Source organism: Podarcis erhardii, assembly GCF_964252035.2.
Source record: "Podarcis erhardii genome assembly, chromosome: 17".
In the NCBI taxonomy this organism is placed as follows: Eukaryota; Metazoa; Chordata; class Lepidosauria; order Squamata; family Lacertidae; genus Podarcis; species Podarcis erhardii.
The window spans coordinates 13143587-13157991 of NC_138515.1; the positions used below are offsets into that span (position 1 = coordinate 13143587).

Here is a 14405-nt window from a genome sequence, read left to right on the forward strand (position 1 = left end):
AGGTATAGAAAATTGAATTAATAAATAGGCTAGGTAAAAGTTAAGAACGAAATGTATTAAAGTTAATTAATGCTCGAAGCTAGAGTTATGTTTCTTTCAATTGGACCTATTAAAGGGGGCTTTAATATAGATTTGCACAGCAAGCCAAAGATTTTCAAGTGGAGATAATGAGGCAGCTAGTACTGTTTTAACCCCTCTGGAGTATAATTGGTTGATAAGGTTTTGAAAGATTACAAGGTCTAGGACAAAAAGATTAGCTTTAGTCTCTTCAGATCAAAACTGAAAGCTAATTAAATAACAGCGCTATAAAAAAAGAAGGTAAAGGTTTACTGTACTTTTATTCATCCTTAATTTTCATCTCCCGAGAAAAAACAAGTGAGCATATTTTCTTTACATTTTATTTCAAGACTACTGTGTGGACTACACAGGAGGAACAAGATTTACATTGTCACCTGAGATAGTATTAAAGCCACCAACAGACATGGACAAACCTAAAATGTGGACATGATAATTTCTGTGTCACCAGGAATTCTTTGTATCACAAAGGCACTGTGTAGTCATTTTGACTTTTTTATACTGCATCAGATTGCTACTATTCATGTTTGATACTTTCTTATGTTTTTATACATGTTGGAAGCTGCCCTGAATTGTTGTTGTTGTTGTTGGGCACAAACATTGCTGCCATTTATATGTTCCATGGTTCGCTTATTGCATTTATTGATGGAGACACATAGCTTAGCAATGGTTAGGGTCTTTTGCATAGATTAAAAATGTGCGGTTTGAACTAATCCTAAAAGGGAAAACCTTTGAAGAGGTCAGAGTCAAAGGTATGGGTAGGGCTTTATTTAGTGCCGTGTATGGGAACAGAGTGTGGGACTCAACAAAGCCAGATCCAAATTCAAACCTTTAGGCAGTCACAAAGCTCAATGGGTGGCCTTTAGCCCATTTTACAGGTCTTCATGGGTATAAAATAGGATAACCACAGCTAACAAAATGGAAATGCAATAGTTACAATCTGCACATATATTTATGTGGTATTTTCTGCTAGAGGAAAGCCAATGGGAGGGCCATGGAAAATCTGCCTCTCCAGAGAAACACAATTTGATGCATGCCAACATAATTTTTTTTCCAAACGCCAACTTAGATTCCAACACACACACATCACTGATTTCCAGATGATTCCAGTGTAAGCAATGTGGATTAGCACCAGTTTCAAGTATGTGATTACCTGTATTAAACTAATTAACATTAACAAGCCCTGAAACTAATTCACAGAACTTAACGCCATACCACATATTACATTCCCTCCATTGGTTTTCTGATCTGTGTGCCTGCAATGATGACACATAGTCTGCGCAACTGTGCAAACTCTAAAGCTCATGATTTTGCAAGCACAGAGATTGAACTACATGTCTTTTTTTTAAAAAACACACCCACAAAATTAGTATTTCAAGATCTAAATATGTGTTCATTTTAAAGTTAAAAAATAAATAAAAGATGTTTCCATTTATTTATTTTGAGATTTATAACCTACTCTATCCCAAGGGCTCAGGGCAGTTTTCTGTTGAAAAATGAGAAACTGATTTTAATGATTTTGCTAACCCACATGTCAAGACGACCAAATGGCAGTTCACAAATAACAAATGCTAATTAGCTACCCAAAAGATGTAACAGAATATTCATCATGAACTGTGGGTCAGCATGCATATACAATGTAGTATTCCTGATGCTACTAGATATAACCCAATCTTCTGTACTACACCTTCGGAACAAATCTTTCCTCACCAATTGCTACAATTATAACCAATAGTTAGATGAAATTAATCTGAAAAATAGTAAAACTACCAGAAATGCAGAAACTACCAGAACTAATGAAAGCCAGTTCCTACAAAGCTGCAGTTAGCATTCCAGTTCCCTACACCGGGTGACTATCACCTCAAGGAAGAACATCAGCTCAGGGGAATTAGTAAGTGAGTGCACATCCAGAGTTAGGAGCAAGGAGCTAATCTGAAGCATGTAAAAGAGAAGAAGATCCAAGCTGATAACATCCTCTCTTGCTTAACCTAACAATTCCTAATAAGCACCCAGTTATTATTATAATAATTGTTGTTTCAGCTAATGAACATGAATCCAGTAGTAGCTGACAAGGTACCCTCCATATATTGTTAAACTACAACTCTTATTGTTGGCTAAGCTGGCTAGAGCTGATTAAAGCTGGGGTCCAACAACATCTGGAGAACACAACACTGGTGACCTCTGCACTACTTGCTACCAACATCATGGGTGTCTTGTTTCTCCACAAACTAACTGCTGTTCTCTCTGTCATTGGAGAGACAACTATAGTTCAGGATGTTAAGGCACAAAGTGTCACTATCTATAGTGGCTGCAGGTTGTCTCCAGGTACAACCACAGTTTTCCACCAGCAACCTACACAATTGCACCCAACTGTAGCAGCAATAGTTCTGGATCAGGGAGACCCAGATTGAGACCCCTGCTTAGCTACAAAGCTCACTAGGTGACCATGAGCCAGACACTCACCCCCTCTTTTTTCTCTTAGCCTTATCTACCTGAGAAATAACCTCAGGGTAAAAACCAGGATAGCCATAGATGCTACTGAGCATCCTAGAAAAGAGGTGAAATGAAAATAAAAAAGAAGACAAAGTGTCTTACTGGATTTTGGTAAACCAGTGCCTCAAAGTGGGTAAGCCTAGGCTGTGTATATGGATGAGAATTAGTCAAATGCATCTCAAACAGCCAATTGTACAGGATGCACATGAGGCAAAAGTGACATTGCCCCATGTGGTTGACAAACAACTAGCTGCACAGCTGATTAACGTAAACCTGCATTAATTGAAAAGGTCACTTGAAAGACATGATGTGGGAAAATATCCTTAGTATTTGATGATTTCAGAAACATGGTATAAGTAGAGAATAAAGACAGAAAAATCAAGATAAGCAACTCTTTTAATGGTTTTTGAGTAGATCTTCTGCTGCATCCAAGTGGCCGAGCTCAGCACTGACAGGTTTTCTGAAAGCTGAATGCTTATAACAGAGAAAAATGTACTTACTCAAAGACGTATATTAATTTTTATGTGTCCACCGCTTCTTTCACTATTGTGATCTGAAAATTATTATATTTGTGTTTAAGGCTTATTAAGGAATTGCCTAAGGAGGAATCTAAGCCTGCAATTCTATACCTACTTTCTCAGAAGTAAATCCCATTGAACAGATTTACTTCTGTATAAACATGCTCAAATCGCTCTTATCTGGAACAAATACAAATAATAAATGAAAATATTGCTCTAAAACAACTGCCAATGATTAGAACTCACCACCCACACCAACAACCCATGCCCCACAACCACATGCACCCCTCGTTCCAATGACTATACACAAAAAATAAGCACACAAACAAAAATAAGAATCCACCTCCCACATACACAACCCTAATACTCCAACAAACCAATGAACATTACACCCAACACAAGCGCCACAAAGGTGCTTGACACAGTCTCACTGACCCACCCCTATCACAAGCGAAAGGGGGGATGGTCTGTTCTCAGACAAGGCCATCCATGCCAGCTGAGACACAGGACCAACCGGCTGGGAGCCAAACAGACCAAGCTAACAAACAACTATATAACAAACAAACTAACACCTATATAACTACATATAGGCTACTCTCTATAACCTGCCCCTCAATCTTCAGCCCACCCCTAACTCTTAACCCCCTCTTCCCCCACCCACCACACTATATGTCAGCACAACACACTAGGTTTGATAGACAATGTAAGGTGAGAAACACAGGACAACCCAGACGGGTTGGCAGGGAATCATCCTATAAAATAGACATGCAAAATGTCTAGCTTAAAAGCAATTACATTAAATGTGAAGAGATTGGGAAATCCTACCAAAAGAAAATGCATCACCTCATACGTAAACACCATGAAGCTACACATTGCCTACCTGTAGGTGATACTTAACACCACAGAAACTGGCGCTGATATGCCCAGGAACCTCACCAAGATGTTGGAGAGGATGTACCTCCACAGGCACATACCTCCACATGTGGTAGGAATGCCATAAAATCCAACCCTTCTGGACAGCAGTCCTACAAGAGATATGCAAAATACTGTATTTTTTGCTCTATAAGACTCACTTTTTCCCTCCTAAAAAGTAAGGGGAAATGTGTGTGCATCTTATGGAGTGAATGCAGGCTGCGCAGCTATCCTAGAAGCCAGAACAGCAAGAGGGATTGCTGCTTTCACTGTGCAGCGATCCCTCTTGCTGTTCTGGCTTCTGAGATTCAGAATATTTTTTTTCTTGTTTTCCTCCTCCAAAAGCTTGTGGTCTTGTGGTCTGATGCGTCTTATAGAGTGAAAAATATGGTAACTAAACAGGTATTAGACCTCACCCTAGAACTGGCCCTACTAAACATCTTCCACGATCATAATGATCACTCACATTATACAGAGCTTATAACCCACCTACTCCCAGCAGTCAGAAGCCTCTTAGCCAGACACTGGAGAGACCTGTCAGGCGTAAACATGGACCATGTATGGGAAATGGCCTAACTATAAATGCTAATCAATAAACTGAAACTGACACGGGGACAAATACAAGAGGACACCTTCACTCAAGTATGGCACCCCATTATCACATACACAGCCCAACAAGACAACAACAGGAATCCACCAACACCATACGAATCAATCTGGCTTACCTGACCCAACAAGCCCTCCCCCCTCACAAATGCAAACAAACCCCACTGTAGACAACCACAGACAACCAACCACACCCTGCCCCCCCAATCCCTCTCACTACCAAGGAAATGTAATAAACAGATAGAAAGAGAACCTACCCAGCTGATGCTGACACAAAACCACATGTACACTATACAAAATAATATAAGCCTCACCACACCACCCCTCCTCTCCCCCCCTTCTTCCCCAACCTTATACTGTACTCAACACTAATGTCTCACAACCAATGTAACTGATTTGTAAGAAAGACTATGCAACCTGAAAAAAGAGACAAGGTATATGTACCTTTGCAAACCAAGAAAATCTTTAATAAAAATATATTTTTAAAAACAATGACAGCTAGTTTTACAGGAGCTGTGCCTTGAAGAAGAATTAGAGTGAAATGCTCTTGCCAACTTCATCAACTGCTACACTTTCTTCATCTCTGGGTTGAAAACTGGGAATGAAAAGTTGGAAACTGGAAACAATATGGAAATACAGTAGGGTTCAGGGAGCTGGATAAGCTCCAGAGCCCTCTAGTAGCTCTTTACACTTTAGGAAACAGAACTCAAACAATAGGGATTAAGCCAAATTAGAAGAAGCAACATTATTCTCACCTGTTAGTTTAAATATAACACTAACCTGTTCCAATGTCTGTATTTTGTCGTCTTTAACTTGCAAAATTTCTAAAACCTTCCTGTCCTTGAGTTCAGCTTTCTGCTTTTCTCTAGAAACAACAAAAATATATTGACACTTATTAGTCATAATTTGCTGCTAATCATTTGAATTTTTCATGTCCTGATAATGAATGTCATTTTAAAGCATGGGAAATTAAATTATCTGAGGCTGACAGCCCTTGCAGAATTAATCATGGAACATATGGCAAGTGACAGCAAATTTTATCTGCAAACAACTAAGACAACTTTATTCTAAATGAAGCAGCATTTACGATACCAAGTCTAGATATGCTTACTTTAAAAAAAAGATATATGGAGTATCTTGCAAATGAAGCCTTTTTTATGAGCACTCCCCCGCTTCCTCATTATTGATATCAAATAAAATCTGGGTTTCATTTTAGGGATATAAAAAGAGCAACAAATTGAGGACCATCGCCATTTTCCCACTGGTAAATGCAAAAAGTTATATTGTGCTAAAACCGTCAACAATTGGTAAATTCAGGGCTGAGATGTTTCATTCCCTAATGATTTATTCTCCTCAGTCAAGTTCCAAATTGGCAACCATCCCAAACTGTGTATCATAACTTCAACTAGGATGATAATATGGGAACAGAAAGAGAAAACAAATGGTGCCAGCTTCTCAGCTGCATTCATCAGGTTTGCTGGTTTACTCTTCATTTAGTTACTGCAACCTGTTTATACAGTTCTTAAACAAATCCTGCAATCAATTGTGCCTCAGGAGTTTTGATTTAGTTGTGGGTAATGTTTGGAGGAATTGTGAAAAAATTCCAAATGAAGACTGGCCAGCTGGACAAAGAGCATCTCCACCTTCACAGTTGTCATTTCTCACCTCGCAGTTGCGAGGCAATAGGTTAGAGACCTACTCCGTTCACTGATGGAATCATAGAACTGTAGGAAAGGACCCAAAGGGACATCTAGCCCAACCCCCTGGAGATGCAGGAAGGGTCATCTTCTGGCTGAGGGGAAAATGTGCAAACAATGCTGGGTTTTTTAGCCTGAGAAGCCAAACTCTCAGTCAAGCACCAGTGAGAGATTTTTTTAAATATATATATATATTCTGGAAGCTGAATGACTTAGCCAGTGAGGTTCTACTGTTTCAAGCTGAAGAAAGTGGTCATTGCTCTTCTAAAACACCAAGTTTACTCAACACATACATACTCAATATACCATACAGAAAGACTAAAACCACACACATTTGCCTATTATTCAGTAGATTTGGACCAGAGAGCTTTAGCAACCACATCTTTTATTCCAATAAAGATCAAAATATCATCCTACACCTTTTCTTGGCTTGGTGATGTCACTGCTTTCCAAAGTATATAGCAGTAAGATAAAATATTATTATTTATAAAGCACCTACAATGAGTGGAAAGAGGGCATGGCAAGAGTAAGATAATTAACTGTATTAATTAAAAAAGAATGCACTGGTAAATCTAGTGAACCCTGACTTAGCAACTTTTGCCATTATGAAGGGTAAATGACAACAGTGTGTTGAAAAATGAAAGGTGATCAAAGGAGCGCCAAAAACTCCATCAACAGTTGGAATCTGTAAGCAGACAAAAAGTAGTAAGCATGGGTACAGAATCTGTCCCTCACAGAAAAGAGAAACCAGGAGGAAAAAATTGAAAGGATGCACAAAGTGGCCAACCCTCGAAGAGGCACAGAAAAAGCATCTGCATCTGAAGAGTGTTTGTTGGTTCTTCATACAAGGCTTTATACAAGTCTGTTCCAAGCCCAACCTCTGTGGCGTGGGTGGCACTGTGGGTTAAACCACAGAGCCTAGGACTTGCCAATCAGAATGTCGGCGGTTCGAATCCCCATGATGGGGTGAGCTCCCATTGCTCAGTCCCTGCTCCTGCCAACCTAGCAGTTCAAAAGCATGTCAAAGTGCAAGTAGATAAATAGGTACCACTCCGGCAGAAAGGTAAACAGCGTTTCCGTGTGCTGCTCTGATTTCGCCAGAAGTGGCTTAGTCATGCTGGCCACATGACCCAGAAGATGTCTGCGGACAAACGCCGGCTCCCTCGGCCTATAGAGCGAGATGAGCGAGCAACCCCAGAGTCGGTCACAACTGGACCTAATGGTCAGGGGTCCCTTTACCTTTACCTTTAAGCTTCACATACTTCAATGAGAAAGTTCTTTTTGTTTCTTCTTTTTAAACAAGAGGTGTATAAATTTTAAGAAATAAATAATAAATAAGGGCATACTTATTTTAGGAATAATTTTTCAATAGAATTTTTTTTTTAATGTATTCCGTCTGCTTTTTCTTTTCTTTTTTTCTTTTTTAAAGAGCATGCTATGACTAGACTAAACATTTGGGGAAAGGAGCCATAATAAATGCGATGGGCACCTGATGAATGCCTCATTGCCTTAAATTAATAATAATCCCAGAATTGTAACTTTCTGCTGCAAAGTCTCTGCCATCCTGTTCCCTCTAGCTCCAATTTCTGCCCTATTTTGTCTCTTGCACACATGAGCTCTCTCGCTTTCATAGCAAGCTGTAAACCTGGGGGGTAGCAGGGAAGCCCCATACAGTCATACCTCGGGTTACAGACGCTTCAAGTTGCACGATTTCGGGTTGCGAACGTGCCTCCCGTACGGATCACGTTTGCAATCCAAGCGTCCACTGTATATACAGCCTGAAGTCTGTTGTACAAGTAGAACGCCACAAATTAGATATCACTCCCAGTGTCTAACAGGGTCACAAATGAGAATTCCAAGAATGTATCTACATTCCATTAAAGAAAAGGGAGAAAATTAACACCTTCGGGGGGGGGGAGAGTTCCTTCGGTAAGCAGCCTTTAGTAGAGTAGTTGCAGTACAAACTACGTCAGAAATGTGCAATCATTGTATATACTGTGTAAATGCTCCAATTTTTGCATACAGTGGGTGCAAGTAGATGCTGCAGCATAAATTAAAAACCTGGTATAGAATTTTATCACCAGCTCCTCCTGGTGGTATAGGATAACTTCCAATACTCATTACAGGGAAGGTCCCAGAAGAGGCGCTAAGTAATATTGCTGTATGCTTCAAGCTACTAGCATATCATTGAACCCACTGCTACATTTTAAGTATGATAAACGGGAGGAAAGGGTAGAAGCAGAGGAAAGGCTTGCTTATAAAGGTAAATGGCACAGTCGGAAAAAAATATGGTTGATTCAATTAATATACACTGTACATGCCTACAATACATTAAAAAGTGTTCGCCCAAATAAGAAAAAAACATAATTCAGGCACTGTCAAAGAGTTGATGATGATCAATGACCGAGACAAACTCCAGTTTAGCTAATTAGAACCACTGATGAGCAATAATGATGTGAGCTAAGAATATTTGCAGACTTCTTTAGGATGAAAAATGGAGTGAAGAGAGGCTGTCAATTTGTACAAGTTTTAAGCTCCAATCACTTTTCCCACGAGTACCGCCTATTTTAAATGTTTAACAGAGCTGTATTTAACCACATGGATTTTTCACAGTCAGTTTTCACCAGCCACCGAAAGCCAAAAAATCTGAGAAATTATACTAAACCATTAACTAACAATTTTCTATTGCATATGGCCCACGCTATATATTATACAACATGACAGGACCATATTTTCTGGGATTTGGCCCATTTTTAATGAGTTGTCAAAAATGAAATATTGGATACGACGAGGAAGCATTTAACTACGAATGAGGTGTGAAAATAGAACCTGCAGTTTCTAAAAAACCGCAAATATTTTCAAAGGTGCCCTGCTGAAGTTTATAAAATATTATCTTTTCTATAATAAATATGCAAAGCAGTGGTGTTGAAGAGAAATTATGGGCAGGAGGACAAATAGAGATCTGTGGTGGAAATCAATTAAACTTGTTCATAACATAAAGTGAAACACAGAGAAGTCAAAAGCTATGCTATTTCATATTACTGTAGCAAAAGTGTAAGTGATAAAAGACAGTGGCTACAACCCAACGAGGCGCCAACAAGTGTAGGATTTGTTTGTAATTTCTCTCCAGAAGCCCCCTCTGAACTGAAAAGCTGCATTTTGAAATGCCAACACAATGTTTGGGTTTGTCAAAGCAGGATGCTGAAGAAAGGAGTCTGAAGGCATAGGAGACAATTTAGCTTAGGCAAAGTAAGTGTGGTCTTGAGCAATGCCTAGATGGGTGATGGACTGGGCCCTATGCGAGCCACTCTAGGAATACAGGAAACGACCTTACACCAAACAAGGCTTTACCTTTTGTGTAGATCACAGTTTATTTAGTTGCTCGTTGCTTTTCTCACATGTACAAACAACCCCACTTTGACAACCTCAACTGCTTTGGACTGCTCATGGGACTTCCCATTCATTTCATTGAGTCTACTCAAAACCCTGTGTTACTAGGAAACCTTGCTATTAAAATGAATGGAGGTTGTGCAGGTGAGACTTGTGAGACCATTTAAGGATACCAGAGCTCACATATACACATATGTGTTGCTTTGACTATCCTTCTCCCACCACTGTCCACAAACAGACACAAGAAACTTCCCCAGGATTTCAAAAGCAGTTTACGCTACGGCAGGATTTTGCTGATGGTGCCTCCTGGTGCAGTTTACCTTGCAGAAGTGACAATATATTTCATTCTCTCCCACAGGAAATGAAGGCTGGGAGGGTCAACATTTCTCTGGACATAGGGCTTTGGAAGAAAGCCTTCAGCGCTTCCTAAACAGGAAGGGTGGGGGAGACAGTGAAACTGGTTGTGTTCTCTCCATCCATAATTCCACCCCACTTCAGTGACTCTGCCAGCATAGTGGGGCTTTTGTGGCATTATACAGCCCCTCAGCCAGGAGATCTCAAGTATAGGGTTGCATCTAAACCTCAATACATGCTAAGATGTGTGAAAAATGGAAAACGTGAGACTGCCAAACCAAATTTTACATGCAGTTTTTGTTTTATTTAACAACCTAGAAAGCCTAATTTGCAAAGTATTAAAATATCTGAGTCTCCATATCAATTATTTTTATAATGAAAACAATTAAAGAACATATGATCAATATAAATTACATTTTTCTAACATCGCTTAATTTAAAATTAAGTAACTGCTTAACTGATTATGTCTTTGCTCTGTGCATTATTTCACTACATATTGCTTTGTCTACTAGAGAAGCTTGATTCAAGGAAAGAAATTGTCTTGTACTTGTAAACTGAATGACTAAAATCAATCATGATTTTTATAGCTATGAACACAGATGACTTTTTATGCATTCCTGTACATTGTGGAGGTTATGGCTTAAAGTACTAAGCTGAACACTTTAAGTATCATATTTCTTTCTTAATTTTGAAAGCATCTTATCATATAAAATGCACAAGTTTCTTACAGTGCTCAAAATATCAGCACTTCAGAACAGACTGGTCTAACATCTGCACATCACCAGGGTTTCCCCCAAGGATTTTTAAATGATGCCTGCCTGTGCTGAATAAAGTGCTAACTTGCACCTTGCATTTCAAACTGTGTCCTGAGCAGCCATCCAGTTGGTACAACACCAGCTGAATTCCCATAGGCCACTGTTCACTCAGGCTTGACTGCAATTATCATGTCAATATTTTGTGCTCCGATATGCAGATATGCACACATGCAAGCTGCGTAATACTTTCTTCTCCATGGAATGTTGACTTATGTTCAATGTTCTGAGAATTTTTAATGAAACAGGGTATTAAACTTTCATCAGTTGTGGACAATCACAATTATTTGACCTTAGAGGCAAAGGTTATACACCTCGACACCCCACTATTCTTTTCTGCGTGCCAGTCAGCGATTGCGTGATCTGGCTAAAAACAAAATCCTTGTTTTAAAACCTTTGCTGCTATATGTTCACTTAAGAAAATATTAATCAGCTTACATTAAAGGTTTTAGAGTGAGAAAGAACCAGGCATTTACATTTTGTTTTACTCCAATCCACATCTATAGCATAATCTTATAGTTTAAATGAGTGCCCATATGCTAAGCAGTCTATGACGGTGCTCTGTATGCCTTGATTAACTGAGGAAGGAAGCTGATAAATGACAAAGTTGCATTGATTGAATTACTCTGCCTATTGGCAGTATAATCAATGAGCATTGCTAAATGATTTAATGCAAACAAGTTCATTTGATATTGCCACCAGAAGATCAGATATAAATCACTTGATGTTTAAATCCTGCCATGGTGTTATATTTCCCCTCTAAATAGAACACTGAAGAAGGCTGTACAGACAATGTAACACACAGCTTCAACTCAACGGGGGGAAAATATTATGGTTTATTCCACCTTCACCAGTCTGAGCCCAACTGTTGTAGTCCATGCTGGACATAATCCACAATCCCTAGAGGAAGCTGACACTTGAAACCAACATAAATGCCCTGCTCATGAATTTAAACATGTAGTTACAAGATTGGCATTATTCCGTAACAGACTGGAAACCCAACAGACCAAGTAGTTTTAAAACAGATTCCGGTTGCTTAGATCTTTACCCATATGTAAGTGAAGGAACAAAAATTTATTTTATAACTTATAACTGAAACAGAGTAAAGCTTCACACATTTCTTTAATAAACGGAAGCACATTAGATGCACAGGGCAATCTTTGCAAGCTGTCTGGATAAAGGAACTTTTTAAAAAGCAGGGTGGGGGGAACCAAGATATGAATAGCCAAAGCACTGCACAATGTGACTGCACAACTTTAAGAATATTTGCTCTAGTATTTGGCTTAAAAATATGTAGTTAAATTCATTAAATTATTTCTCTGCCCCCAAGAGTTTTTTAGTTTTTGTTTTTTTAGAGGGGAGTTGGCCTTGCATGGCAAAATCTCTATTCTGATCCAGAATAAAGAAATTTGTTACTTGGGAATATTCCGATTTAAGGCATTTGCTCACCCAAGTGAAAGATCCATGTGTAAGCCAAAGGAAAACATGTCTCCTCCAGCTGTTATGAAACAGCAGAAGTTCATTATTAGGTCCTTTTTCATATACAACATTAAAATGGCCACTCCCAACAGGACCAATGTCATTTTATAGGAGGTTTGGAAACTTAGCGGACATCATTGACCCTTGCACTCTTTGTCACTGTGGTAACTTATGTGCATGAGTTTTCAGGGTAATTCTCTGGCCTTGTCTTCAAAGTAATTTTTTTCTTCTTTAATTCATTTCTATACCGCTTTCTATTTTTAAAAAAGAAAATCTCCAGGTGGTCTACAACCTACGTTAAAACATCAAATAAAACAATCCAGAAAAACCACACACAAAAGAAATACAATACAAAGTATACATTAAAAGCAACATAATTAACAGGAAACAAAAATATTATCTTAAAAAGTCAGGGTTGTTTGTTTTCACAAACATCAGGAAGAATTTTCTGATGGCAAGAGTTGTTCGACAGGGGAACAGACTCCCTTGGAAGGTGGTCGCCTCTGCTTCCTCGGAGGTTCTAAAGCAGAGGTTAGATTGCGATCCATCATAGCTGCTTTAGTTGAGATTCCTGCTTTGTGGAGGCTTAAACTAGATGGCCCCCAGGCTCCCTTACCATTCTACAAAGATTCTATGAAAAGGAAGCAGAACCCCCACCCCAAGTCCTAGTAGGACCAGAGTTTGCTAGCAAAAACTATATATGTGGGTCATGCTTTCCATCTGCTTCTGATTGGAGATTTGTCACACAAGTCAAAAACTATTGCTCATAGGCACCTGGCATATCATCCGGCCACAGAAACCACCTAACCACACAGCCTCCATCTTCCCAGGATTCATACGCATTCAGACCAGCACTGCATTTGGACCTTAGGTCAGAGCTTCCACAGTGTCTTCTGATTCAGATGTTACGAAGAAGTAGAGTTGCAGGTCACCAGTGTAACCATGGCTGTGTGCTCCAAAATGTCTAGTGACAGCTCCCCAGTGTCTCCATGTAGCTGTTAAATAGCATTGGAGTGAATGCCATGCGGAACCCCATAGCACAGTTGCCATGGGTCAACAAGCACTCCTTCCCCCAATCCTATTCTCTACACTCAACTGTGCAAGTAGGAATGGGATGACTGCAGTACAGTGTTTCTACGCACCATCCTACACAGCCAATCCAGAAGCTGCTGAGAGACCGAGTAACAGTAACACGGTTGCATTCCCATTGGCTTTCTCCCAATGCAGCTCATTCCATCCAGGCAATGGAAGCTCGTTTACTCCCCAAACCAGGCCTAAACCCAGACTGAAATGAATCTAGATAATCAGGGTCATACAGGAACACTTGAAGTCGCTCCGTCACCACCTTTTGCACTATGCTCTTGTGCAGGCATGTGTTAGGGATGCGGGTGGCGCTGTGGGTTAAACCACAGAGCCTAGGGCTTGCCGCTCAGAAGGTCGGTGGTTCGAATCCCTGAGACGGGGTGAGCTCCCGTTGCTCGGACCCTGCTCCTGCCAACCTAGCAGTTGGAAAGCATGTCAAAGTGCAAGTAGATCAATAGGTACCGCTCCAGTGGGAAGGTAAACGGCGTTTCCGTGCGCTGCTCTGATTCGCCAGAAGTGGCTTAGTCATGCTGGCCACATGACCCAGAAGCTGTATGCAGGCTCCCTCGGCCAATAAAGCGAGATGAGCGTCGCAACCCCAGTCGGTCACAACTGGACCTAATGGTCAGGGGTCCCTTTACCCTTTACCTTGTGCAGGCATAGGCAAACTCTGGCCCTCCAGGTGTTTGGGACTACAATTCCCATCATCCCTGACCACTGGCCCTGTTAGCTAGGGATGATGGGGATTGTAGTCCCAAACATCTGGAGGGCCAGAATTTGCCTATGCCTGCTCTTGTGCTTTTGCACTGGCATCTGGGTAGCCACTGTGAGAAAAGGATGCTGGACAAGATGGACCACTGCCCTGATCCAGCAGGCTCTTCTTCTGTTCTTACAACCATTGGTTCTAGGTGGGTCACACCACCACCTCTATAAGGGCAGCTGGCACCTCCCCATCACACAACGGCATGTTCACAACACCCTGGGCA

At 40.3% G+C, this 14405-nt stretch overlaps 1 protein-coding gene across 3 annotated transcripts in view; it reads right to left on the bottom strand.

Moving 5' to 3' along the window:
* Positions 1–14405, bottom strand: part of CNTLN (centlein) — a 166914-nt gene that overhangs the window by 134025 nt on the left and 18484 nt on the right. For all 3 annotated transcript variants that reach the window (XR_014152056.1, XM_081844812.1, XM_081844811.1), the window contains exon 3: positions 5385–5469. Coding sequence is in view for 2 of the 3 variants with exons in the window: in XM_081844812.1 (XP_081700938.1) it covers positions 5385–5469 (85 nt within the window). In the remaining variant the exon portion in view is untranslated. The remainder of the gene's footprint in view (positions 1–5384; positions 5470–14405) is intronic.